General features: G+C 39.2%; 2 protein-coding genes across 2 annotated transcripts in view; one reads left to right on the top strand and one right to left on the bottom strand.

Moving 5' to 3' along the window:
- Positions 1-10,100, top strand: part of LOC308088796 (low choriolytic enzyme-like) — a 13,373-nt gene extending 3,273 nt beyond the window's left edge. The window contains exons 4-10 of the mRNA XM_080433378.1: positions 1,751-1,912; positions 2,777-2,894; positions 3,455-3,633; positions 5,178-5,259; positions 7,354-7,475; positions 7,992-8,060; positions 9,906-10,100. Coding sequence (XP_080289504.1) covers positions 1,751-1,912; positions 2,777-2,894; positions 3,455-3,633; positions 5,178-5,259; positions 7,354-7,475; positions 7,992-8,041 — 713 coding nt within the window. The 3' untranslated portion in view covers positions 8,042-8,060; positions 9,906-10,100. The remainder of the gene's footprint in view (positions 1-1,750; positions 1,913-2,776; positions 2,895-3,454; positions 3,634-5,177; positions 5,260-7,353; positions 7,476-7,991; positions 8,061-9,905) is intronic.
- Positions 10,101-11,720: 1,620 nt separating this feature from the next.
- On the bottom strand, positions 11,721-21,660 carry coq5 (coenzyme Q5, methyltransferase). Its single transcript, XM_080432893.1, has 7 exons — positions 21,442-21,660; positions 18,756-18,905; positions 16,668-16,907; positions 14,730-14,836; positions 14,208-14,296; positions 12,664-12,775; positions 11,721-12,196 (listed from the first exon to the last, which is right to left on the bottom strand). The coding sequence occupies exons 1-7, from the start codon at positions 21,656-21,658 to the stop codon at positions 12,095-12,097; spliced, it is 1,017 nt and encodes a 338-aa protein (XP_080289019.1). The 5' UTR covers positions 21,659-21,660; the 3' UTR covers positions 11,721-12,094.
- Positions 21,661-27,398: the final 5,738 nt, after the last annotated feature.

Below are 27,398 nucleotides of genomic sequence, written 5' to 3' on the forward strand. Positions count from 1 at the left end.
AGCTAAATGTTTTAATACAGCGTCGCAATAATTTTAACCACTTTAACCTTTTATACTTTGGGCTATTCAAAAATAGCAGATCTACAAGCTCATAGCCGCGGTGCCGCGCTATGAGCTTGTAGATCTGCTATTTTTTAAAACTTTGTGAACATTTTTGCAAATCTTTGAATATAATACTTTTTAAAAGACATTTGTAACTCAAATCTTTGCTTCATGGGGGTCCCTGGAACAACATATTTTGAGATGGGGGTCCGCGGCCAAATCCATATCATTTTGGGGGTCCTTGACATAAAAAAAAAGGGGGGGGGCGCGTATGATAGGATAATTTTCTTACATTAAAGGGATAGTTCACCCAAAATGACTTTTTTTCTACGATGAATTCATGGATATTTTTTTGTCTCATTCATAAGACAATAATTTGATGACCAGCAGCGGTTCCGGTAGGAGACACAAAGAGTCTCCTTTGTGTCTCCTACCGGAACCGCTGCCTACCGGTCCGCTGGTCATCAGATAATTGTCTTAGGAATGAGACAAAAACTAATAAATATCCATGAATTCAAGTCTCCATTGAGTGACTAATACATATAGTCCATGAGCCAGAGCCCCAAAATTGAGCAATGATTACTGAAAGAGTGGGCAAAGCCATACCTATATTAAATTGTTTATAGGGTCAATATAAGTAAATAAATATATGATAACCTTTCCACAGGAGCAGCTTTTTCATAGTTATCACACATTTTGTTATTTTCCCCATACGTACATGACAGGTGAAAAATAAAGACATTTAAAAAATTGTTATCATAATGAAACTTCCCCAGTTGATTACTTACATGAAGACAATGATTTATCGTATTACAAGTTTTCTGAAATTGTAAATTTAAATATGCAAATTCAGGCATGTTTTCCTATATAATGCCCAATTATTAACTATTCTTTAAATGTTGTAATTTTTTCACCTGTCATGTACGTATGGGGAAAATAACAAAACGTGTGATAACTATGAAAAAGCTGCTCCTGTGGAAAGGTTATCATATATTTATTGACTTATATTGACCCTATAAGGTATGGTTTTGTCCACTCTTTCAGTAATGAAATCTTGTCTGGCTCATGGACTATAATAGAAAAAAGGTAATTATTTGGGTGAACTATCCCTTTAACTATACTTGAACCCTACAGCATCCCTATTCTAAGGAGAACTAATAGAAGACAGAAATAGCCGATCTACAAGCTCACACCTTGTAGATCGGCTATTTCCTGCAAAGAGGTTTGGTGTAGTAGAGGGGGAAAAAGAGCAGACCAAGTGCAGAGTAAACACAAATTAACCACTTAAGCTCTATATATATTTCAGCTGTTTGAAAATAGCCGATCTACAAGCTCACAATGTGTCGCGATGCGACGCATTGTGAGCTTGTAGATCTGCTTTTTTCAAAAGGTTTTCATACATTTTAGACATATGATAACTAGTGAAATGGGACATTCTGCATGATGAGTACTTTTACTTTTGGTACATTTCGATACCAACTCTTTTGTACTTTTACTCGAGTACATTTTGAATTCCGTACTTTTTACTCACTCACAGAGTATTTCTGCATTAGTAGTATCGACACTGTTACTCAAGTAAAACAATCGAGTACTTTTTTCCCACCAATGAATGTATTTTTAATGTTGTCCAAAACGATGCTGAAAATAAACCAAACTGTTCTGATCGTTGTGCTGACAGAACATTTATGTATCTTCCCGTTTGTCCCAGGAGACTATGAGGACGAGGAGATGAGGATCGTGGACATGGACATCGCCTTGCCGACGGGCCTGGGGAACGCTGACCCGTGTACAGGACGAACACGCAGCTGTCTGTGGCCCAAAGCCACCGACGGACGCGTCTACGTTCCCTTCACCATCTCCAACCAGTACGGTACGGATTCTGATATACAGTTCAGGCCCCCGAAATAATCATATGTGAACTGGGGACCCCCTGATGACCCCCCCACCCTGACAAGCACTTTTACTCAGTTCCACGGATAAATATTGTGAAAATATTTAATAATTTGGACAATGTTTGACACTTTCTTATAGTATAGTTTTTGTTTGTCAACAAACTAAAGATGTTGTAACGGTCATATTTTTTCATATATTATTTTCATTTTAGAGGTATTAAAAAGGTCTCATAAAAGTCATTAAATTATAACTTTATAAATGTGCAGATACCCTGTATACACTTATACTGTTGGTTTGTTGAGAGAGAAAACTATGTTGCACATTAAGCTAATCATCTGGGGACCCCCCAAAATAATTTGGGGACCTCCCTGGGGGTCCCCACCCACAGTTTGAGAACCACTGCTCTATGACAACTACCAGTGGTGGAAGAAGTACTCAGATATTTGAGCTTGTAGATCTGCTATTTAAAGTTTTAAAATAATTGTAGTCTATATTTGCCTCTGAGATGTAGTGTAGTAGAAGTAAAAGTACTGAAAATTGGAAATAATCTAGTAAAGTAAAAATATCTAAAGATTTTACTTAAGTACAGTACTTGAGTAAATGTACTTACTTAGTTACTTTACACCACTGGTGTACACTACACAACCCAAAACCCTACCAAAAGTGTCATAGTAACATTTCAACAGTTAAATGTCAACATTTAAAGTGGTCTGCTGTGGACCAATCAATAGGATTACAGAAGTGACACAGCCATTAACATTGTAATACGATGATAACGGTCTTAATAACATTGTATTAAGATTATTACAGTTTTAATAACATTGTAATAAAACCTTTCCAGCGGCCAACGAGAGGAACGTGATCCTCCAGGGTCTGAACTCCTTCACTCAGACAACCTGCGTCCGTTTCTACCAACGAAGAAATGAGAGAGCCTTCCTGAACATCCAGTCTCGCCAAGGGTACACACACACACACACACACACACACACACACACACACACACACACACACACACACACACACTCCAAAGGTGAACAAGAAATCACAAATAATTGCTCCATTGATTAGAAAGTGATTATTAAAAAATCTGCTCCTCATTGACTTACGGTGAAACTATCTGTTGATTTTTCTATTTTTATTAAGAAGAAAACCCGGACTGGATTATTATTACAAAACATACAATACCCACTTCAGCCCTATATACATTTTGGCCATTTGAAAATAGCCGATCGACAAGCTCATAATGCGTCGCGATGCGACGCATTATGAGCTTGTAGATCTGCTATTTTCAAATGATTCTTTTATACATTTGAAAACTTAACATGGGACATTCTGCATAATGAGTACTTTCTACTTTTAGTACTTTAAGTACATTTTGATGCCAATACTTTCGTACTTTTACTCAAGTAAATGTTATAATTCCAGACTTTTCACTTGTAACAGAGTAACATTGCTGGTATTGATACTTTTTCTTTAGTAAAAACATGTGAGTACTTTCTCCATCCATCCCATACCTCAGGTGCTCCTCCTTCGTGGGTCGTCAGGGCAACGGTCAGCCCGTGTCCCTCCAGAGGCGGGGATGTATCTTCCTGGGAACCATCCAACACGAGCTGCTCCACGCTCTGGGTTTTGACCACGAGCAGACCCGCTCTGACCGGGACCGGAACGTACGCATCCTGCTGGAGAACGTCCAGCCTGGTGGGTCCTAAACACACACACACACACACACACACACACACACACACACACACACACACACACACACACACACACACACACACACACACACACACACACACACACACACACACACACACACACACACACAGCCTGGGACCAGACGAATCTGCGAGTGCAAAAAAAGATTGCACTCGCAGATTTGGGTCTGGCACCGCTCCATAGAGAATCCATTTCCTGCTCCAGAAGACGTGGGTGACCAATCAGGGCCCAGTATTCAAATATGGGAGACTGTAATTGGTAGTTGGTTGTAGGTCTAACCAATTGCGTCGAGGGCCATTGTTTTGATCCCGCCCCTTGGGAAAAAAAACGTCCTCATAGAAGCACCAGACTCATAACCACACAGTGATATAGTCTGTCTACGCCAGGCTAACACACACACACACACACACACACCAGCACACACAGGATGTAGTTCCTATATGAACAGGTAGGGGCAGCGCTCCTCCCTGTTTGGGGCTCTATGGCAGTGGTTCCCAAACTGGGGGTCGGGACCCCAAGGGGGGTCGCCAAATTATTGTGGGGGGGAGGGGGGTGGGGGGTGGATTAGCTTTAATGTGCTACATAGTTTCCTCTCTCAACACAGTAAACAAACCAACATACAGTATGAGTATATACAGGGTTTCAGCACATTTATAAAGTTATAACTTAATGACTTTTAAGACCTTTTTAATACCAAACTGTCAAATATCACGTAAGAAAGAAACAAACATTGTGAAAATAGCCAATCTACAAGCCAATCTACAAGCCAATCTACAAGCCAATCTACAAGCGGATCTATAAGCGGCTTGTAGCCGATCTACAAGCTCACAACGCCTCGCACTTGCTTGTAGATCGGCTATTTTCACAATATTTATCTGTGGAAACGAGTCAAACTAAATGTAATGCCTACAATTTCAAGTGCTTGTCAGGGTGGGGGGTCCCCAGTTCAAATATGATTATTTTGGGGGGTCCTCAGTTCAAATATGATTATTTTGGGGGGTCCCCAGTTCAAATCTGATTATTTTGGGGGGTCGTGGAATGAAAAGTTTGGGAACCCTTGCTCTAGAGGTACTGAAGGCTTTCAGGCTGTTTTTATTTGTGTTTCATTATAGTCTCTCTGGATTAGAACTACAAGAGGACCGGAACAAATCTAAACACTAAATCAAACAAAATATATACACCTACATTTCTTTCTGATACTTTGTTTGGATGGCACTTGCACGGCGTGCGCGTGCGTGTGCCTGTGTGCGTGTGCGTGCGTGCATGCGTGTGTGTGTGCGTTTGAGTGTGTGTGCGTGTTTACCTGTGTGTGTGTGTGTGTGTTTGTGTGTGTGTGTGTGTGTGTGTGTGTGTGTGTGTGTGTGTGTGTGTGTGTGTGTGTGTGTGTGTGTGTGTGTGTGTGTGTGTGTGTGTGTGTGTGTGTGTGTGTGTGTGTGTGTGTGTGTGTGTGTGTGTGTGTGTGTGTGTGTGTGTGTGTCTGTGTGTACGTCTGTGAATTCTAATCCATCTCATTTCTCCTCCAGGAACGGAGTCTAATTTCCGCAAGATCCGGACCAGGAACCTGAACACCCCGTATAACTACAGATCTGTCATGCACTATTCAGGGTAAACCGCACAATATTGTATACATTATTTCACTTTTATCATGTTTGGGGTCATTTTAACATCTACTCAGGCTTTATGTTTCACCCAGATAGTTTTTAAGTTGCTTGATTCAGTATTTAGATTTTTAATATTCATTTTATCAGACACGCCCCCTTCCTATACAAACCCATTGTAACTTCAAACTCCATTTTAACCATGTTACATTCATCAGAAACACCCGTCCTTGGTTCTGGTGACTCATACTGCCCTCCTAATACGTGAGGGGGCCTTGTTTTTTCAATTAACTTTTTCATTATTTTTTAAATATGTTTGCCGGAAAATTTAAAAAAATAAATACAATATATATATATTTAAAATATTAATGAAAAACATAATCGAAAAAACACGGCTCCCTCACGTATTAAGAGGGAAGTATGAGTCACCAGAACCAAGGACGAGTGTTTTTGATTGATCTAACATGGTTAAAATGGAGTTTGAAGGAAGGGCAAAATTAATATAAAATTATATCAAATATCTAAATACTTAATCAAGCAACTTATGAACTGTCTGCAGGTGAAACACAAAAGCCTGAGTAGATGTTAAAATGACCCCAAACATGTTAAGCTTTTACTGTATAACAGGGATGATGCAACTTGATGATGATGCAGAGGGCCACTATATTTCACACTCGCTCCAGAGAGACACATTGCATATACTGTCAGGCCATTCTATGTCACACAAAAGTAGCAAAAATAGCCGATCTACAAGCTCAAAACGCGTCGCAGTTTTGAGCTTGTAGATCTGCTATTTTTGAATTGGAATCCTGATTAGTAACAAATTCAAATGCATTTAGTTATACTTATGTTAACTTTATGAAATTAATTACAAATACATTGGACATAAAAAAAGACTAATTGTAGACTAAGACTAAAAGAAGAATGTTAATACTACTCATTAAGCAACTAATATAGACTGAAGTAATGAAAGCGGGTCATGTTTGCATCATAACAGCTGAAATCAATAATATATCACTATTCTGATATTAACCTGAGGGCCACGTTAAGTGAAGGTGGGGCCGCATTGCCCATGTATGTATGCTGATATAATAACATGCTATCAAACCATAACTCTGTAATTGCAGCCATCATTTCTGATTCTAATTAAATAAAAAGAGCGGTGCAGTAAATCAAACTCTAGTTTTAAAGAGCATAAACTAAGCCTGATTTATGCTCTGGTGATAAAGGGCAACGCTCAACAAAAAATACGTTTTTTTCCTTCTTTATTTATTGAAAATACGCAGTCTTTTCCTTATTTTCCATAATCGTCATAATTGCGTCCATGTTGAAAAATGTTTATGCATTTTTAAATATAAAAATAGCACTGTAACAACGCACAACGCACTGTAAGCTTGTATTGTGCTATTTCCATTATTTTAAAGACATTTTGAGAGCATAAAATTGTTGTATTTAAGTTATTTGTCATATCTGACCTGTGCAATTATTGATTATGATCCTAAAAACGCAAACAGAAATGACATTTGCATTCATATGCTCGACGCCAAAAAAAACGTTAATCACAATTATTTCTCTGACAATTAAACGTCAACTTAAATGTTTTCACGGCGACAGCTCTAAGAATCGCTGTCCTATGATGCATTGGTTCTCAAAGTGGGGTGCGGGGACCCCCAGGGGTCTTTTGGGGAGGGGCTCCAGAGGGGTCCGCAGCAAAATGTGTTTAATATAGCATCACAATTTTAACCAATTTAACCTTTTATACTTTGTGCTATTCAAAAATAGCAGATATACAAGCTCATAGCGTGGCACTCGGTGCCGCGCTATGAGCTTGTAGATCTGCTGTTTTTGCTAATCTTTGAATACAACATTTTCTTAAGGGGGGGGGGTCCCTGAAACAAAATATTTTGACATGGGGGGGTCCCCGTCCACCAAATACATATCATTTTGGAGGTCCTTGACATGAAAAAAAGTCTGAAAAACGGCGCTATAATCTCCTCAGCCGACAGTAAACGTCATGTGACCGTGTGTGTGTGTGTGTGTGTGTGTGTGTGTGTGTGTGTGTGTGTGTGTGTGTGTGTGTTTTTTCTTCTCCCCGGTTTAGCACCGCCTTCTCCCGGAACGGCCGTCCCACCATCGTGCCGATCCCCAACCCCAACGTCCGCCTGGGAAACAGCCAGATCGACCCCACCGACATCCTGAGGGTCAACCGCCTCTACCAATGCAGTACGTATGGCTACTGTTCTGTCAGCCTGGGATCAATAATGATAATAATAATAATAAACTTGATTTATATAGCAGCCCCTTTCATGACATAAATGCAGCTCAAAGTGCTTTACAGGGTAAAAACTAAAATAAAGCAGAAGTGCACAATTCAACAACAAAGCAGAAATAACAAAAAATACAATTTTCTGATCTGGTCAGGAGCGGAAATAACTTAAAGGAGTAGTTCACCCAAATAATGACTTATTTTCTATCAATTACTCACCCCTTGAAGCCTTGAATTCATGAAGATTTTTTGTTTTTGTCGCATTCCTGAGACAATAATTTGATTACCGGTGGAAAGATGCTAAGACTCAAAGGAGACTCTCCATGAATTCAATGCTTTATAATATTGGGAAATATGATGCTATGAGGCTAACGATATGATGCTATGAGGCTAACGATATGATGCTATGAGGCTAACGATATGATGCTATGAGGCTAACGAGGTCTGCTTTGTGATTGGATGCTCCTCCACAGGCACGTTTGACCCCATGATCCCCCCGAAGGAGGTGCTGGACCAGATATAAAACACTGATGGAATCAAAGGTAAGGACTGACATTATTCATTCATTTAACCCATTAAAACCGGGAAAGTATCTGTGTCATTGTAGTTATACATGTTGGCACTTATCTTAAAGGGTTAAAGGGTATTATTTGTGGGCACCGCCGTACCCCTTATTAACCCCTTATGCCTAAACACTGTTTTGGCATTTTGTACTATTTTGAAAAACATTGTAAAATAGTTCAAATAGCCGACCTACATCCACACGTTGTGAGCTTGTAGATCGGCTATTTGAACCCATTAAGGCCTGAGGCCGATTCTTACTATGTCTTCTAAATCCTAACAGTTTTCTGAAAAACCTATGTTTCTATAATCAGTGGTTCTCAAACTTCTTCATGTCAAGGACCCCCACAATGACATGTCGCCTATTTGGCCGCCGACCCCCATCTCAAAATATGTTGTTCCAGGGACCCCCAGCCAGAGGCAAAGATTTGAGTTAAAAATGTTCGCTTTAAAAGAATATAAATATATTAATTTGCACACTTTTTCTCGATTTTTCGAAAATAGCAGATCTACAAGCTCGTAGCGCTGCACTTGGTGCCGCACTACGAGCTTGTAGATCTGCTATTTTTGAATAGCCAAAGTGTAAAATAATGCTTTTTAGCTCAAATCAAAAAATGACACAGATCCAGGTCTTAATGGGTTAACTATTTTAAAATAGTAAAACATACCTAAAGGTTTTGGCATAAGGGGTTAAGGTAGCACTTAATATAGGTCTATAATGCATTATAAACAATATGTTTAAAGTAGAGTAATGGGATTACTAGCGGGTGTAGAGTAGAGTAATGGGATTACTAGCGGGTGAAGAGTAGAGTAATGGGATTAATAGTGGGTGAAGAGTAGAGTAATGGGATTACTAGCGGGTGCGAGACGTTTTGTGTTGTTCATATTTAAAGCCAGTTCTTTATTATTTTTATTTTTTCACTTTCCTTAAAGAAGTGGTTCTCAAAGTGGGGTCTGGGGACCCTCAGGGGTCCCTTGAGGGCCTTTATAGATCAGTGGTTCTCAACCGTTTGCAGGCTGTGACCCCCCAGAATAATCATATTTAAATTGGGGCCCCCCCACCCTGACAAGCACTTGGAATGTAGGAGTTGAGGCATTACATTTTCGGTTAGATAAAAATTGTGAAAATAGCAGATCTACAAGCCTCGCAACGCGAGGCATTGTGAGCTTGTAGATCTGCTATTTTCACAACGTTTGACCAGTTTTTATAGTCCTATAGTCAGTTTATTACTTTTGATGCAGTAACGGCCTTTTTTTTTATTTTATACCCCCCTGGAGGTCCCGACCCACAGGTTGAGAACCACTGTTCTAGGATACTCAGCCTAGAAGAGGCTGAGTATCAAAATGTGATGACATCAGTTTCACCAGTCAGACCTTTATGCAGATCTACAAGCTCAGCTTGTAGATCTGCATAGATATATATAAACACTAGATGACTCACCTGCGCTGCTGGCCAATGGAGTACTACGTTGCCACATGGCGGCCATCTTGCGACAGTCAGCTCGCTCATTCATAACATTATGTCTATGGTATACATGTACTATTGAAATAACCATAGCGTGCTCAATTTTCATCCGATTTTCAAACGGTTTGGTGTGTTGTAAACACCAAAGATGTAGTTATGATACTGCATACGTAATGTTATTTTCATATAAAATCCATGATTATAATTATAGCACGCTATGGTTATTTCAATAATACATGTACCATAGACATAATGTTATGAATGATTGTCGCAAGATGGCCGCGGTTGAGCTACGCTTGCGACGCCCCCCTTGAGCCATCTAGCCTTTCTTATATATATATCTATGTGTCCCCCTACACAGATGTCTTTCCTGTCGTCTCCAGCAGAGGGAGCTGTAGGAGGAGGATGAGAAGAAAGAACATGTTGGCCTGATGGGATACGCTCTGATGTAATCAATATTTACTCTGTTTTCACTTCACTTGATTATTATGCTTAGATTTGAGCAAACATAAAAAAACAATAAAAAAAATGACTGTGGCATTATATAACAACCTGTTAAATGTACATTTATTTATATCTCCAGTGTTACATATCATTATCTGTTGGGCATTTACTCAAGTACTGTACTTAAGTAACATTTTGAGGTATTTTTACTTTACTGGAGTATTTCCAGTACTTTTACTTCTACTCCACTACATCTCAGAGGCAAATATTGTACTTTTACTACAATTATATGAAAACTTTAGTTACTAGTTACTAGATATTGATTGTTATTACAGAACATACATTAACCACTTCTGCCCTATATACACGATGCGGCGCATTGTGAGCTTGTAGATCTGCTATTTTCAAAAGATTTTTATACATTTGAAAACTGAAATGGGACATTCTGCAGAATGAGTACTTTCTACTTTTGGTACTTTAAGTATATTTTGATACCAATACTTTTGTACTTTTACTCAAGTACATTTTGAATTCACGCGTTGTGAGCTTGTAGATCGGATATTTTCAAATAGCCTAGGTATAAAATAGGGCTAAAGTGGTTAAAGTATGTTTTATAATATAATGATTTATATCTGCAAAGTAACTTGTAACTAAAGTTGTCCAATAATTGTAGTGGAGTAAAAGTACTATATTTGCCTCTGAGATGTAGTGGAGTACATCTCAAGTAAAAAAAAAAACTCAAAACTGTACTTAACTTTAGTTTTGTTGAAAACGTTACCTAGTATTACTTTAAGCCCTATTTCAAATATAATGAACATAGTAAATATAATATAGTGAAGATAATCTACAAGCTCACAACACTGTGCTGTGAGCTTGTAGATAAGCTATTTTGACATTTGTTCTTTAATTTATATGAATCAGATCTGAATCACATTCCTAAGTGGTTTGAAATTAGATTTTAATCAGATTTCTGAAACCTCGTACACTGAAGCTTGATGCATACTTTGTCATACAACGGTGTCGAAAATAGCAGATCTACAAGCATCAGAATTTTCTGTGGTTAAATATTTATAAAAAAAAGCTAATCCCCACTTCCACCTTTCAATATACTCCTTCGTTGCCTCTTTTGCTGGACAAAATATAGAGGATGAAATGCATAATTTATTAAGTAATATAAAGGTAATATCAAATACATTGTCAAAAATGAGAGACAGTGACGCTTTATTAGCCAGACAGTCTTGTATTATGATATTAATAATATAATATTTCAGTTCACAACAATCCCTTTCATCAATGGGAGACCCTGAAGAAAGTTGAGTTTTGGGGTACCTCAAAATCTGAGGGCCTCTGCTGCTAGACTAAATGTTTCTCCCTTATTGATTAAAATATTACTAATATTATTTGGCATTCCTGAGTACAAAGAACAATTTTTCAGGAAGTATACTTACCAATACATGTGTAAGGCATGTAACACTGACACTGAAACAGACTGTCCTCATACATACACAGCACAATACACCCATCAGACCCAGGGCAGAGTCTGATGCATAACAACCTCTTGTTAACCAGGACTGTTTAAAAAAAAAAGGTCCACCTAACATTGAGTTCCTCCAAGAAATGTTCCCTGTAGTGCTACTGTCCTCCATTGAACTGGTTTCCTATGTCCTTGTTGCAGGAATCCCTAACGCTCAGTATATTGTTTGAAATCATTATTTTCACTCAGATACAGAGAGCATTGATATCTGCAGGTTTTTGCATTTATTGTACAAATGTGGACATTTGAAAAACATTTCCACAAATATTTTTTCACTGACTCACCAACAGCTACTGTAAGTACTGAACCAGTACATTCTAAGCTCTTTTTGCATTTCTGCTTGTGTTTTTTTCATGTTTTTGAAAGCTTCACTGAACAGAGAAATAAATACACTTAGCAAATATACACAGCATGCGTCCTGTGAACTGAGCTCTAGTCTGATACAGGGCATTGTGCTTACTGTATGCCACAGACTCTTGTACTTCCGCAGACAGTCTTTGGTACAAGCAGGAAAGCCCACAGTCACAGAGCCAACAACAAATGAGTGTTTAAAGGGGCAGTGGATGAAAGTGTCACAGCTTGAAGCCAGAATGAAGGGCGACTACACCTCCAGTAAGGTTGTGATATTGGACACGGTAGAAACCAGCATCCTCAATCATACCTTTGAAGGTCTCCTGTTGACAAAATAAAAATAGTATAAGGCAAATTGTGTGTGACACAAGAACAGAATTGTAGAGTCAAAACAGGATTCGGCATCAAATAAAAATAATTAAAATATATCATAGCTTGATACAGAAACTAGGGGTGCAACAGTTAATCGAGCTAATCGATTTAATCGACTACAAAAAAGATAATTAATAATTTAATAATCTACCCCTATTTTGGACATGTCTTTAGAGGCAATTTACATAATAAATACGGAAAATAGCTGCTCTAAAAGCTCACGATGACAAACTATGAATAAAATTGGACTTAATTGATTCATTGTTATATAGAAATAAAATAAAACATTTGACAAAAAAAAAATCTAGGTTATTCGATTAATCATTCGCTAGGAGAATAATCGATCGATTGCTGCAGCCCTAACAGAAACCTTATTAAACATGTGAGCATGAGCAGTGAGTCAGTTGAGCAGTCTGACCTGGTCAGGGAACTTGCGGATGCTCTCCACCAGGTACTGGTAGGACTTCCAGTCCCCTGCGATCACCTCCCCCAGCACCGGGATCATCTGAAAACTGTATGCATCATACATCCTGCGGAATGACATGGCACAGTTACTGTCATGCTAATATCATTTTAAAAGCTGGATATTAAAAAAATCTGGAAATAAACAGCACTTATGTTATAATTTGGAATTCTTATAAAATTCTCATTAAGCATCTAAATCTGTCCCACCCTTAACACATTCCATGCCAGAGTTTAATCTCATAATGTACTCACCAGTGCCAGCGTTTTATTGTTGTTTTTTTGTTTTTTTCATGTCGCCACAGACCTCGCTAAATAAGTTAAAAGTGCGCGTTCATTTGGTTCTAAACACACAGCGGATCTGTGAGAAACGGCCAGCGAAAACAGTTTCCAAATGCGAGCCGCCATCTTGAAGATACAGCCGATCAACGCTAAACAGTGATCAGCGAGGAGAAAAACAACAACCGAGAAAATCGAGTTTTAAACAGGATCCCAGACAGGAAGCGGATACGATCGAAAAAACCGGAACCCGAATAATTCTGTTTCCGACCGGAAACCGGAAACGGAAATGGATAAAAAAAATTCGGAAAGTGCACCTGGGGCAATTTCAATGGGAATCGGCGGTTCGCGTAGATCTACGCGACTGGCACGCTGCGGCTTTAAATAGGTTCGCGTAGATCTACGCGACTGGCATGCAATGTGTTAACATACATTTTCTTTCAACTTAAATTTTAATATTCAACAGCTGTTCTACTGCTATGTGTGACATTGTTCTGACATATTTGTGTGACATATTTTTACAAAACATAAAAGTTCAAAATAGCTCCACCATCTGGCCAATCTGTATAATTAGTAATCTGAGTAGTGGGTGAGATTTTCAACCTACTGTATCTGCTAAGTTTGGGAACTGTAGTATGGACATTTTTATTGGACTTTAGTCCAATAAAAATCTTTCATACTGTAGCTAAGGTGTCTGAAACTCACATACATTTAGGGTGGAAGAAAGAAAGAAAGAAAGAAAGAAAGAAAGAAAGAAAGAATGCTTGGAGAACATTCTGTGCTGGTTTAAGGGTGTATTGTCAAATATTTGGGTGAAAAAAGGGGTGATGGGACTTCTGGACTGACCATAGGTAGCAAAATATATGGGGAAGATACGCGAGGAATACCCCAAAGAACCCAGTGGTGGAAAGGGATTTTGTTATACTAAATTGACTTGGCCCAAAATAAAGTTGCTTCTTATAGCGCCACCATGAGGCCAATTGGACTTCAAACCCTAAGTAGCAGCTGAGACTTTGGATCTATCTGCAGAGTTTAGAATTTTTTGGTCTTAACAGAGCTCCAGATACTTTCAGGACGGAAGAAATGGCGGACCAATAATCCATAAAATAAACAATAAGGTTTGAGCACCAGCAGTGCTAGGACCCAAAATAATAACAAGCAGGTATAACTATCCATCCAAGTAAAAGTTTTTTTTACATTACATTGCTTCTGTGTCCTCACCTAGCCAACAGAGGGTTGGTCACTTTGCTGAACTCTAAGCACATGAACCTTCCTCCGGGCTTCAGTACCCGCAGTGCCTCTTGCAGTGCCTGAACATAACAAAGAAATTGCATTTAGAAGCATCTATTATCAATGACAGCGACTCCACAGGATCACTTAAAATGAATTGACTATGCATGACTCAGAGGTGCACTACTAACATAGCCAGAGTGCCCTCGTGAGGCTTCGCTGAGCCCAAGAAGAAAACAAAGGCTCTTTTTTCAGGGTTTCATAATAATAATTCATGCAATTCATATTGGAGTTCTCAACGGGCCTGGAAATTAAGGACTGGCCCTAACTGGGCCCTACTGGCAGATCTACAAGCTCAAAACGCGTCGCCCGCGTTTCGAGCTTTCTGGATCTGCTACTTTTGAAGCTTTTGTGCGACGCTGTAGTGTGATCAAGTAGGGCATTAATTTACTAAAAAACAAAAAGTTTCAATATGGAGACGGCAATGATTATGTTAAGTGTCTTATCCATCACCTGATCCACGTGGGTGACGTTGCGAATGCCAAAGGCAATGGTGTACACATCAAACTGGCCATCATCAAAGGGCAACTCCTCTGCGTCTCCCACCACCCAGGACAGGCCTGTGTCACACAGCAGTGCACAAAACAAACACACCAGTCACCACACCAACAAAACAGGGGGGGGGGAAATAAACCTTTTTTTAAAGTCGTCGCTGTCGGGGGGAAACCTTGTACTGTATGTCCAAAACCATTCCTTTTAAAACAAAACGACTGTGGACAGTTCACAAACCTGCCTACCAGAGACATCGTCGGTAGGCTGGTTTTGGTCACCTCAAATAAGCTTTTGAAACATTTTATTTAATTTATTTATTTTCATTTCTTTGACCATTTAAGACCTGGAACGCATCTGTGTCATTTTAAGATTTCTTTTAAATGGCTAAAAATAGCAGCTATACAAGCTCATGAACTTGTAGATCTGCAAAAGAAAAATTAAATCATGGGAAATTGTTGCAAATCTTATATATCTTTAAAGCAAACATTTTAACTCAAATCTTTGCTTCTGGAGGATTCTACAATTGTCTTCCAAATTCTAACAAAAATCCTCAGAATTTTTTTTTGTTGCTATAATATCAGTGGTTTTCATGTCAAGGACCACAAAATGATATGTATTTGGCCGCGGACCCCCAGCTCAAAAGATGTTGTTCCAGGGACCCCCAGAAGCCAAGATTTGAGTAAAAACAATTTGCTTAAAAATAAATAAATATATGTATTCAAAGATTGGCAAACATTTTCACGTTTTTTTCTAAAATAGCAGATATACAAGCTCATAGCGCGCCACTTGGTGCCGCACAGCTCAAAGAAATCTAAAATGACACGGATGCGTCCCCGCAGAGCCGTCTGGGAGAAATGCGTAGCCCCGTGCGAAGTCGTGTGCTTTTGGGCGGATATTTCCGAGTTTTTGGTGGTTATTTGCGGTTATTTCTTTTTATAACTCTTAACACATTGACTGCCAGAGTTTATTCATAATGTACTCACCCCTGTACCAGCAATTTGCGTGTTTTTTAATTTTTTTGTTTTGTAATTTTTCATTCAAATACATTCTCTGATTGTGATGTCAAGCACCTACGACAGTTCCACCAGTAGAGAGCAGCAAGTCCACACATTGATCACCTCGCTCGCCCCCTCCCAAACAGGCCCACGTCATATCCGGTCATTCCAGGATGTGACGTTTTCGACAATCTCTGGCCCGCTGATCGGCCTGAAAACGATGCGATACACTACGACGATGACTGTTAGTCACCCGGACCAAAGAAAATAGAAGTTGAGCTGTCCGTTCGTTTTTTATACCGTGTGAAAAAACGTGTTTTTCCTTATTCTGGACGAAAATCACCGGAGAAAATCAATGTGACCCGGAAATGATTTTTTTTTTTTACATCCGGCTCCGGGTTTGTGTGACGTAAGTGGAAAACGAAAGTGTTGATGAGAAATAAACAGGACCGTGCGATCACAGATTAAACAAGGAAAATTCAAAAGAACGCATCAATGCGTTCTTTGGAATCCTGGCACTCAAGCGCTGGATTTGAAAGAACGCATCGATGCGATCTTGGCACTGTATGTGTTAATAAATGTGATTATTATTATTATTATTATTTATTTATTTTTGCGGGGCTCCCCCAAGCGCGGGGCCCTGTGCTGCCGCACCGCTCGCACTACCCTTCCTGCGGCCCTGCGTAATGGGTTAATTAATGCAAGAACAATGGCTTCTATTTCAGGATACTTTCCAGTAAGAGAAGAGAAAGTTTCCATTAGCTTGGAATCCCCATAGATGATGTCATTGATAGGCAGGTTTCTGAACAGTCCCACGGCCCACCAATGATTCTAAATGTGGGTTCCTTTATATTTTCGGTTAGTTGCCCAGCCCTACTCTGAGCTTCCCGTTTGGAGAGCTTACCGGCGGTGCCGACGCCCAGGCCGTCGGCTTTCTGCTTGCCCACTTTGAGCATCTCCTTGTTGATGTCGCACACCACGGCCCTGGACTCCTGGCCGGGCTCGCCCCCGGCCTGGTCCTCTGAGCCGTAGTACTTGCTGGAGATGTCCTGCCATGACGGGGTCTGCATGGCCCCCATGGCCCTCCGCTGCCGCCGCTCCTGCTGGGAGCGCACATAGTCCAGGAAACGGAAGGCAATGTCACCTGGGTGGGAGCATTAGAGCTGTCACCATTACAAATTGAAGTTGGCGATTAATTGTCACACAAATAATTGCGATTAACAATCTAATTGTGTTTTTGGCATTACAAATTGTAACGTTATGAATACAATTTTAATTTCTGTTGGGGTTTTTAGGCTTCATAATCACAAATTGCACAGGGCAGATAAGACAAATTACTTAAATATACAAATAAATTACTGACACTTTTAATACTTTTATACTTTCAAAAACATTTTTTAAAATAGCGGAAATAGCTGGTCTACAAGCTTACGACACGGTGTTGTAAGCTTGTAGATCTGCTATTTCTGCTATGTTTGGTAAATGTATGAAAATATTTCAACACGGAAAATGGCGATAATGCAAAATAACACGCACGCATACAGTAATTGTCTTGATGAATAAAATCCTGTGTTCATTTGTCCATTTCTAACTCTGAGTGTAAAGTCCACTGTTTCTTCCCCCTCAGGTTGGTTGCAGGTGCGGTAGTCTCAAAGACTAAGAGGAACAGGAGTGGTGAAAGACTGTCAGCACACCACAATTTTTTTTAAAGATGACTCCTTACACAGAGACCAGTAAAATAAACCTTTTCTTGGTCTTATGACCGAACCAAACGTTTCGGTCATAAGACCATCGTCAGTGATCTCCATTTGTACCATTGTAGAACTATGTTGTTTGTCAACCTGTGGATATTTAGAACAAAATAAAATATTTCTAATAGTCAATAACAACATCATCAAATGTTCTGTTCTGCCAGAAATAAGGTTAATGAATAATACTGCTAAAATGCGCTGGCGGCATTACCTAGCCGGACATACATTTTTGGTTGTGGTGATGTCATTATGATTTGGTCTACACAGGCCAGGGTTAAGTGGTTAATCAGACAAATTGATTTAATTGATTATAAAAAAAATCTATTCAAATCTTTTTCCAAAAACAAAAACAAAACTGCTTCTAGAGCAGTGGTTTTCAACCTTTTTCATGCCAAGGACCCCTAAATTGATATACATTTGGCTGCGGACCCGCATCTGAAAATGTTTTGTGCCATGGACCCCCAAAAGCAAAAAAGTACATACATACAATAGTGTATGTATGTACACATTTTCAAGATTTTTCATAAATAGCAGATCTACAAGCTCTTTTAGCATGTAAACAAATGTAAACAAAGTCGATTCAGACAATATAGAAGATCACCAAACCCAGTACTGTTTTTTTTTTAAATAAAAATGTTAACTTACTGTTGATTTAGCTATTTTTATTAGAAAGAAAACCTGGACTGGATCGGAGGATCCGGATCTTCAAATAGTAAAATCATCAGGAAGTTGACATTTTTATTAAAACATATTCTATATTGTCTGAATCAGCTTAGTTTGTGTTCGTTTATGTGCTAAAAGAGTGACTTTGAGAGCTGTTTTAGCGTACAATGTAAGTCAATGAGGAGCATATTTGTAATTATCAATTTCTAATTAATGGAGCAATTATTTTTCATTTCTTGTCCACCTTTGGAGTTACATCATGGCAAGGTAACTACACAAACCAGACCTCTACCAAAGTGGTCTTGCCCTTTAACTAATCTCGCTGGGGACCCCCTGGTACCGCCCCAAGGACCACTAGTTTTCCCCGGACCACTGGTTGAGAACCACTGTTCTAGAGTATTCGATTAACCTACATGAGCAAGATAAAGTGGGATATTGGCTCTATATAGTGGTTTTAATATATTTTCAGTGAATTGCCCAGCCCTACTCTGAGGTAATTCACATAGTACTGGACTGGACAGGTCAGGCAGGCAGTTATTATACACACACAGGGCACACCACGACAAAGTAAATCCTACCTGTGCCTCCGGCCACGTCCAGCAGGCGTTGTCCAGGCTGAGGGTTCATGATGTGCAGTAGCATGTCTTTCCACAGTCTGTGTACGCCTAGACTCATGGCATCATTCATCACGTCATACTTCTGGGCCACGCTCTCAAACACCTTGTACACTGAGCAGACATGGAGACAGGAGGAACAACAACAACTGGCTTACTTAATGTGTTAGTCACTGTTTGAGAAATTCTTCTTCTTTCCGTGTCTTCGAAGCATGTTGATATATCATATATAATAATATTTGAACCCCCCACTCTGACAAGCACTTGGAATTGTTGGAGTTCACTTGGATTTCGTTTGACTCGGTTCCATAGATAAATATTGTAAAAAAATAGCAGATTTACAAGCTCACAACACGAGGCGTTGTGAGCGTGTAGACAGGCTATTTTAAAAATGTTTCCCTCTTTCTTATATTATTTGACAATTTGGCAATTTTTTAACAGTTTTTATAGTATAGTTTGTTGATTACTTTAGATGCAGTAATGTCTTTTTTCTTAATTTTTTTAAGTATTAAAATGGTCTTAAAAGTACTTAAATTGTCACATAACTGTCATCTGGGGACCTCCCTGGGGGTCCCGACCCACAGGTTGAGAATGACTGGGTTATATAACAGTTTCCCTATTCTTCACACAGTCCTTTGCAATATTATTGAACGCAGCAAAATCTTTTAAGCTGCACGGGGTTGGGTAGTAGAGGGCAGACAACTGAGACAAATCAGTGCTGCATGGTATGGTCTGCTTCTCCACGTTCACAGGTGTGTGGGCTGCACAGGTTTTGGAGCCCCATCTGACCATAGCAGCTTTTGATCGCCCCATTCATTGTTCTAAGGTGGTTGAGTCTTGAGTGTCTTCCACTGGACCCACTGCTTCTGAGTCATGATGGATCCAGTGGAACCGCCTGACGTTCCTCCCCTGTATCAGTCTGGACTTCGGCCCATAGGGAGCGAGTATGAGAAATCAGAAAAAGATTTAGATGCTTTTCACTGTTGTACGGACAGCAGTTGAAACGCAGTCACTGATTGGCCTGATAATTTTTTGATTTCTCATACTCACTCCCTATGGGCCGAACTCCAGACTGATACCGGGGAGGAACGCGAGAGTGAATCCACGTTATCAGTGTGTCCGATGCCAGGCTAGAGCTACAGTACTGTATTGCACTGACTGGACAGTTAAGTTATTCACCATCAGAGAGCGAGAGCGAGAGCGAGAGAGAGAGACGTTTTGTAGTCTGTCCTCAAGTATAACTGGATGCAATGCCTTAAAATCTAACCACTCAATCAAATTCAATACTTAAAAGGCAAGTGATGTTTTTTATTAAAACTAAAACGTTTTGATCAGTCAGAAACAGGGGTCTCTCTGTCTCTACAGCTCTTTAGTAAAAAGAAAATACACTTTCAGGTGGGTTGTCATTTTTAGTAGGAGAGAGCAATCATCCAGCGAATCTGCTCATTTTTGGTTTTCTTTCATAACTTCCCTGATTGTATAAAATTGGTATCCCGACCTGAAAATGTATTTTCTGTTTACTAATGTATTGCTGTAGAGATGGGTAGACCCCTGCTATTGAACACTCTAGTAACAATGATATTGACCACCTTCAAAAGAAATCACTTACACCCTTTAACAGTGTCTTCATTGATGGTCACATAAGAAAAATGAATTGCTTTTTATCAGATAATAGCAAGTATCCACCTAATTATCTCGGTGTGTGTGTGTGTGTGTGTGTGTGTGTGTGTGTGTGTGTGTGTGTGTGTGTGTGTGTACACAGTGGTGGAAATTAACTGAGTACATTTACTCAAGTACTGTACTTAATTACAATTTTGAGGTGTTTTTTACTTTACTGGAATATTTCCAGTTTTCAGTACTTTTACTTCTACTCCACTACATCTCAGAAGAGGCAAATATTGTACTTTTTACTCCACTACAATTATTTGAAAACTTTAGTTACTAGTTACTTTGTAAAAACATACATCAACCAGTTCAGACCTATAGCCCTATATACTTGTTCTGCTATTTTCAAAGGATACATTAGGAAACTTGTGAAAATGGGACAGTCTGCATAATGAGTACTTCTACTCTTAATACTACTGTATATATATTTTGATGCCAATACTTGTACTTTCACTCAAATACATTTTCAATACTGGTGCTTTCACAATGTAACAAGAGTATTTCTACATTGTGGTACAAAATGTGAGTACTTCAAGTTCCACCACTGTGTGTGCATACATTGAATAAGCCCAGCAGCTCTCAACCTATTTAGGCTGTGACGCCCCAAAATAATCATATTTGAACTTGGGACCCCCAACCCTGAACAACTTGGAATTGTAGGAGTTGAGACATTACATTTAGTTTGGCTCAGTTCCCACAGAAAAATAGTGAAAATGGCAGATCTACAAGCTCACAATACCTCAGAACGCATGGCGTTGAGAGCTTGTAGAGCTGCTATTTTCACATGTTTTGCCTCTTTCTTATATAATTTGACACTTTGACCAATGTTTAACCAGTTTTAATAGTATAGTTTGTTGATTACTTTAGATCAATAATGGTCTTTTTAGGTATTAGAAGTCATTACACTGTCCTCTGGGACAGTCATGTGGGGACCGCCCTGGGGGTCCCGATCCACAGGTTGAGAGAACCACGGCATTTATCCTACCTCTCTGTTTCTTCTCAGACTCAGGGACGGTCTCGAAGCCAAAGTGTGTGTTTCTGTCCGCCGCACCGTCGCTGAAACAGCGACATGATGCTGAACAACACGCCGTCCATCGCAGCCTCCCTCCATGTTGTCTAACATTAACATTAATATGTGTAGTGTTTATTATGTGAGGATCTCTCAGTACCCTCCGGACCAGCAGTCTGATGGAGGCTGCCATGTTGTTTGACTTGTTTCATTATGCAACGTTACGTCACACTATCGTCATAGACACGCGCCACGCGACGGACGACGACGCGATTTGTAGTTTTTTTTATTAATTCCCCCTAAGTTCAACTTCTTATCATAGTTTTAAATTCCTCTCACATGCTTTATCTCTTCATTATTGCGTGTTGTGTTCGGACTTTGGAAGTTACGATAGACTCAAATCTTTCAAACTATTAAAAAAAAATAGGCTATTTCCAGTGGTGGAAAGTGCATTTACTCAAGTACTTAATTTACTGGATTATTTACTGGCAAATATTGTACTTTTTACTCCACTACAATTATTTGAAAACTTGTAGATTTGTATTATTATTACAAAACATGCATTAACCACTTTATCCCTATATACTTGAGCTATTTACGACGCATATTTGCGACGTATTTTGAGCTTGTAGATCTGCTATTTTCAAAAGATTTGTATACATTTTGAACACTTGTGAAATAGGACATTCTGCATATTGAGTAATTTTACTTTTGGCACTTTAAGTACATTTTGATGCCAATACTGTACTTTTACTCAAGCAAATGTGTTATTCAAGACTTTTACTTGTAACAGAGTATTTCTATATCGCAGTATTGATACTTTTACTTAAGTAAAAAATTTGAGTACTTTTTCCACCACTGGCTATTTCTACTTATTGTTCTGCAACTAACTAACTAACTAACTAACTAAGGCTCTGTTCCATTCTGGTCAAACAGAGTCAGGGTGCTGATAGTGTGCATGTGGGCTCACTGGAATCACTCTGCTACACCAGTGGGTACTGTAAAAGGTCTAGGAATCCTTGAGGTGGTTCCAAATGGGCAATGGCCCCTTATGGGTGTCTGTAACTCTATGGGGGTCCTTGAAATTAGTTTGAGAACACTGTGCTACACTAAATGCAACAGAGCCTTAATTAGTATAATTGGTAAGACCTGTGAAGGAAGTAGGCCCAAGGAAGAGACCCAATTTCTTTCTAATATGGCTGCAGTGCGTTGAGCCTATTAAAAATCGGTTTCAGAATAACTGTGTTACAGTACATCTGAAGCTATAGGTTTACATTCCTCTCAAATGATGCGGTATCATATTTTAGTGTCTGCTGCTGTTCGTGCACAGAAAGTGGCAGGGCTTTGTCCTCCATTTAGCTAACGGTGGCATGTCTTTCAGTCTTTATAGGAAAGCAGAAACTGGCATGCATTGTCCCTTTTGTTGCTTTAATTACTGGTCGACCCAGGTTGAGAGGGATAGTCTTACACCAGCAGGCTTTTTAATTGTGGTCTATGCTCTGAGAAAGGTGACAGTGTGTGTGTGGGACAAGACAGGGCTGTCCCATAGGGCCCTGTGGAACTTTACCCAGCTCACATGCTGTTGTTGCTCTTATACGGAGTGGTGTAACTATAACGCTGCTGTCGAGCAGAAACCTCCTATCTCCATATTCTAACTTTTTGTGGTTTTTTTCCACGTAAATTAACGCCCTATTTCTATTATTATTATCATACTACAGTGTGTGAGATTGTGGATCTGCTGCTTTTGCTACTTTTGAATTTGAATCCTGAAAAAAATTTTTTTCCAGTACTTTATACTTCTACTCCAGCACTACATCTCAGAAGCAAACAGTGTACTTTTTCTAGATATGTCATGAGGATTACCTTTTGCCAGGGCACAGTTGTAAATAAGAACTTATATTTATAAAAACAAAAATAAAACAAAACAAGTGTCCTGTTATTGTGTGTGGCTTTGTCTCTGTTGTTTACACCAAGGTGCTTGTATTTATAAAAACAAAAACATAACCAAACAAAAGTCCTGTTATTGTATGTGGCTTTGTGCCTTTGTCTCTGTTGTCTACAATGGACTGTTTGACGGCACACCACCTCTTGGGAATGAACCACAGGGCAAGTTTGTAATTGATACATTCCGCCAGCAGAGGGCAACAGAAGATCGCATGTCAAGTATTTTGTGTGTGTGTGTGTGTGTGTGTGTGTGTGTGTGTGTGTGTGTGTGTGTGTGTGTGTGTGTGTGTGTGTGTGTGTGTGTGTGTGTGTGTGTGTGTGTGTGTGTGTGTGTGTGTGTGTGTGTGTGTGTGTGTGTGTGTGTGTGTGTGTGTGTGTGTGTGTGTGTGTGTGTGTGTGTGTGTGTGTGTGTGTGTGTGTGTGTGTGTGTGTGTGTGTGTGTGTGTGTGTGTGTGTGTGTGTGTCTGTCTGTCTGTCTGTCTGTCTGTCTGTCTGTCTGTCTGTCTGTCTGTCTGTCTGTCTGTCTGTCTGTCTGTCTGTCTGTCTGTCTGTCTGTCTGTCTGTCTGTCTGTCTGTCTGTCTGTCTGTCTGTCTGTCTGTCTGTCTGTCTGTCTGTCTGTCTGTCTGTCTGCACTATATTCTGATAGTACGCCTAATCATTGCTATAGACTCTATAGTAAACACTCCATAGTATAGGGTGTTTGTTCAGTAACAAGGGTCTCCCCGTCTTTCCAGCTCTTTAATAAACATAAAATACATTTCCAGGTGGGTTGCAAAATTTCAACTAATCAGGAGAGAGTACCCATTTATCAGTTTCAATTTGATATGGTTCCATTTTCAATGTTGTCTGCTCATTTATTTTTGTCATCACTTCCAATTCCACTTGTTTATCCTGTTTCCTGTATGAGTTGTCTCTCCTGATTGGATGCAATTGGTATCCCGACCTGGAAATGCATTTTCTGTTCACTAAAGAGCTGGAGAGGCAGGGAGACCCTTAGCTGTTACTGAACAATCACTCTATAGCAATAATTATAGAATATATATAGTTATTTAACACTTATTTTAACAAAGGAATATCACTTACCCTACCTTTAATAACAGATTCTTATGATTTTTCATGGCAACAATGTACATTACTGTTTTATCACACATAAACTAACTCAAACCCTTTAGACTTAGTAAAACGGACCTGAGTTGGCTCTATACTTGGACCGCTATTTTCCGTCTATACCAAATCTCTTTGTCAAAAATAGCAGATCTAAAAGCTCAAAACATGACGCGTTTTGGAGATATGCAATCTTTGGCTTATGACAACAATGTACAAATGCTGTTTATTAGGTTTAGGCTACACATAAAATAACTCAAAGTGGAAGCTTCTCAAGTTACTTTCGTCCAAGACTTCTGAAGAAGCTTCTATCTGATCACTGACCAAGACTTTTACTACATTGTCATGTCAATAGGCCCATTTCTGTTTCTGAAACATTGCCCACACAGTCTACTGTTATTAGGTGCAGATCAATGGGGAAATACACTGTTTGGAAGGACTTGTAAGGCTTTTCTGACAGTTGGATACATGGTTGGCTGTGGAATCGCACTGTCTGGCACTGTACAACCAAATGTTAACCTAAATGCCTAATTTATGCTTGGTCATACAAGAAAGTACAAAGCAGGCTATATACTGCTGCCAAGTTTATAAACAAAGTGATATTAATATCAGCCCTTTAAAGGAGAAATTCAGCCATTTTCAACTGAGTTCAGAAACAGTTCAGAAACCTCCCTCATCATCAGTGACATCATCTATGGGGATTCCAAGCTAATAGAAACTACAGCCTTTCACTTCCTGGAAAGTTAGCATGCTGAAATAGAAGCCATTGTTCTTGCGTTAAAGCCTCACTACAGTATGTAAGTCTGTTTTAAATGATTAAAATGAAAATTTGTCCAATCTGTACGGTAGAGTTTGTTAATACAATATAACGTATACAATTGGGGTGGTTGTATTTTGTCTCCCTGCTTTTCTATTGAGACATTTAGATTGTGTCAAAGGTCATGTCTCACCAATAGCAACAGGATCTGACCGAATTTTGACCTGATGGTCAAGATTAATTGTATCCCCTGACCAAGCAGTCCGGCTCTATTTGCGCAATGGTAAGCATTTCAGCACTTTGAGCAGGAAACCAAGTTCAAATCCGGGGTAGAAGAGGCACGTTACACAGTGCTGCTTTAATAAAATAAAAAATAAAAAGTATGAAATCTTGTTTGAAATGTCCAAACCTGCCTACCAATGATGTCACTGGTAGGCAGGTTTCTGAACTGTCTGCACAGCCCTCTATAAGACACAGAGTTAGTACAGTGACACCTTTTTAATGCTTTTAATGCCTTTTATGCTTATTCATAATATATTTTTTATATTTGTCTTCTCTCAGTTTTAACCCGTGCCCTCCACTTTTTGTGATGTGTTTTTAACTAACCTTTTTAACTGTATGCCTGTATGAGCTATGGGATATCTGAATTTCCCTTCAGGGATTAATAAAGTATATCTATCTATCCATCTATCTTAACAAAAGTTCACAGAAGAAAGGTCTTTCGTGAATTAACAAGCATCACAAATGCTTCAGATTATTACATATCCGTTTTCATTCTCATTTCTCATGCTGTAGGAGTTGTGAGGCTGACCACACACTGCTCTCCTCTGTTACATGTCATTGCTGTCAGGCAGAAACCTCGTATCTCCATATTTCAGCTTTTAATGTTTTCTTTCTTCTTCGTAATTTAACGCCCTACTTCATTATACAAGAGTGTCACACAAAAGTAGTGAAAATAGCAGATCTACAAGGTCACAACGCTGCGACGCGTTGTGACCTTGTAGATCTGCTATTTTCAAAATGTCATTTATTAATAAATAATACTAAAAAAGGAGCGGCTTTGGACATACAAGGTTTCCTGGCGACAGCACCGATGTGCAGGTTGCACGGTTGACCTCCGCCCAGTGCGGAGTCAATGGGTTGCACATGGAGCTTTCTCTGTGTGTGTTTGTGTGTCTACAGTACATGCAATCTGGGACTCATTTCACATAATCTGATAAGCAGCGGTGGAAAGTCACCAAATAGATGTACTCAAAAGTACTGTACTGTAATTTTGAAGTACTTTTACTTTACTTTTCAAAAAGATTCTACTCAACAACATCTCAGAGGTAAATATTGCACTTACTTTCAGGACTTTAGTAACAAGTTAATTTGCAGATTTAGAATACAAAACATCCATTAACCACTTTATACTTTGGCTATTTGAAAATAGCCATACAAACACGTGAACTCGTAGATCTACTATATTAAAAAATAATTTACACATTAATTTTTTTTTGAGTACTTTTACTTTTGGTACCTTTACTCAAGTACAATTTTGAATACAGGACTTTTGCAACAGAGTGGTATTGCTACTTTTACTTCAGTAAAAAGAATCTGCTATTTTCACTATTTTAAATCGTTTTAAAAATAATGAAAAAAGGAACGGTTTTGGACATCCAAGGTTTCCACCAGACACCAACGATATGATGATAACTTATAAGTATTTAGCTTCAGAGAACAGGAGAGCTCAGATGAGCCTCCATGCAGACATCTGTCTTCATCTGTTCAGACATGATGAAAATGGAAGAGTGTAAATTGTGTTATTTTAGATTAGATGAATCAGCACACAAGGCGGCATTAAGAAACATGCATACAGTGTTTATTTTGCAACCATGGACACATTAAATAAAACTACAAAGGTACTTCACTTAATACAAAAGATAGATTATATCCCATTCACGTACAAAATAACAATAATTTACTGTATAAATTAAAAATTTCACTATTTTGTTATTTACAATTTCATGAAAACAATATGCCCCCCCCCCCTCCCCCCTCCAAGGTCAAGGACACTCACATCAACCACTGATTCTCAACGTCCGGTTCGGGGACCACCAGAGGTCCAAATGGACCCTTAAAGGGTCT

The sequence above is a fragment of the Gymnoscopelus braueri genome (assembly GCF_963280865.1).
Source record: "Gymnoscopelus braueri genome assembly, chromosome: 7".
Classification (NCBI taxonomy): Eukaryota; Metazoa; Chordata; class Actinopteri; order Myctophiformes; family Myctophidae; genus Gymnoscopelus; species Gymnoscopelus braueri.

Coding starts and splice junctions, on each gene's coding strand:
- coq5 (XM_080432893.1), bottom strand. CDS start 21,658: ATGGCAGCCTCCATCAGACTGCTGGTCCGGAGGGTACTGAGAGATCCT. Junction 18,906..21,441: donor GTCTGAGAAGAAACAGAGAG/GTAGGATAAATG, acceptor ATGTCTGCTCAG/TGTACAAGGTGTTTGAGAGC. Junction 16,908..18,755: donor GGACGTGGCCGGAGGCACAG/GTAGGATTTACT, acceptor GCTCCCACCCAG/GTGACATTGCCTTCCGTTTC.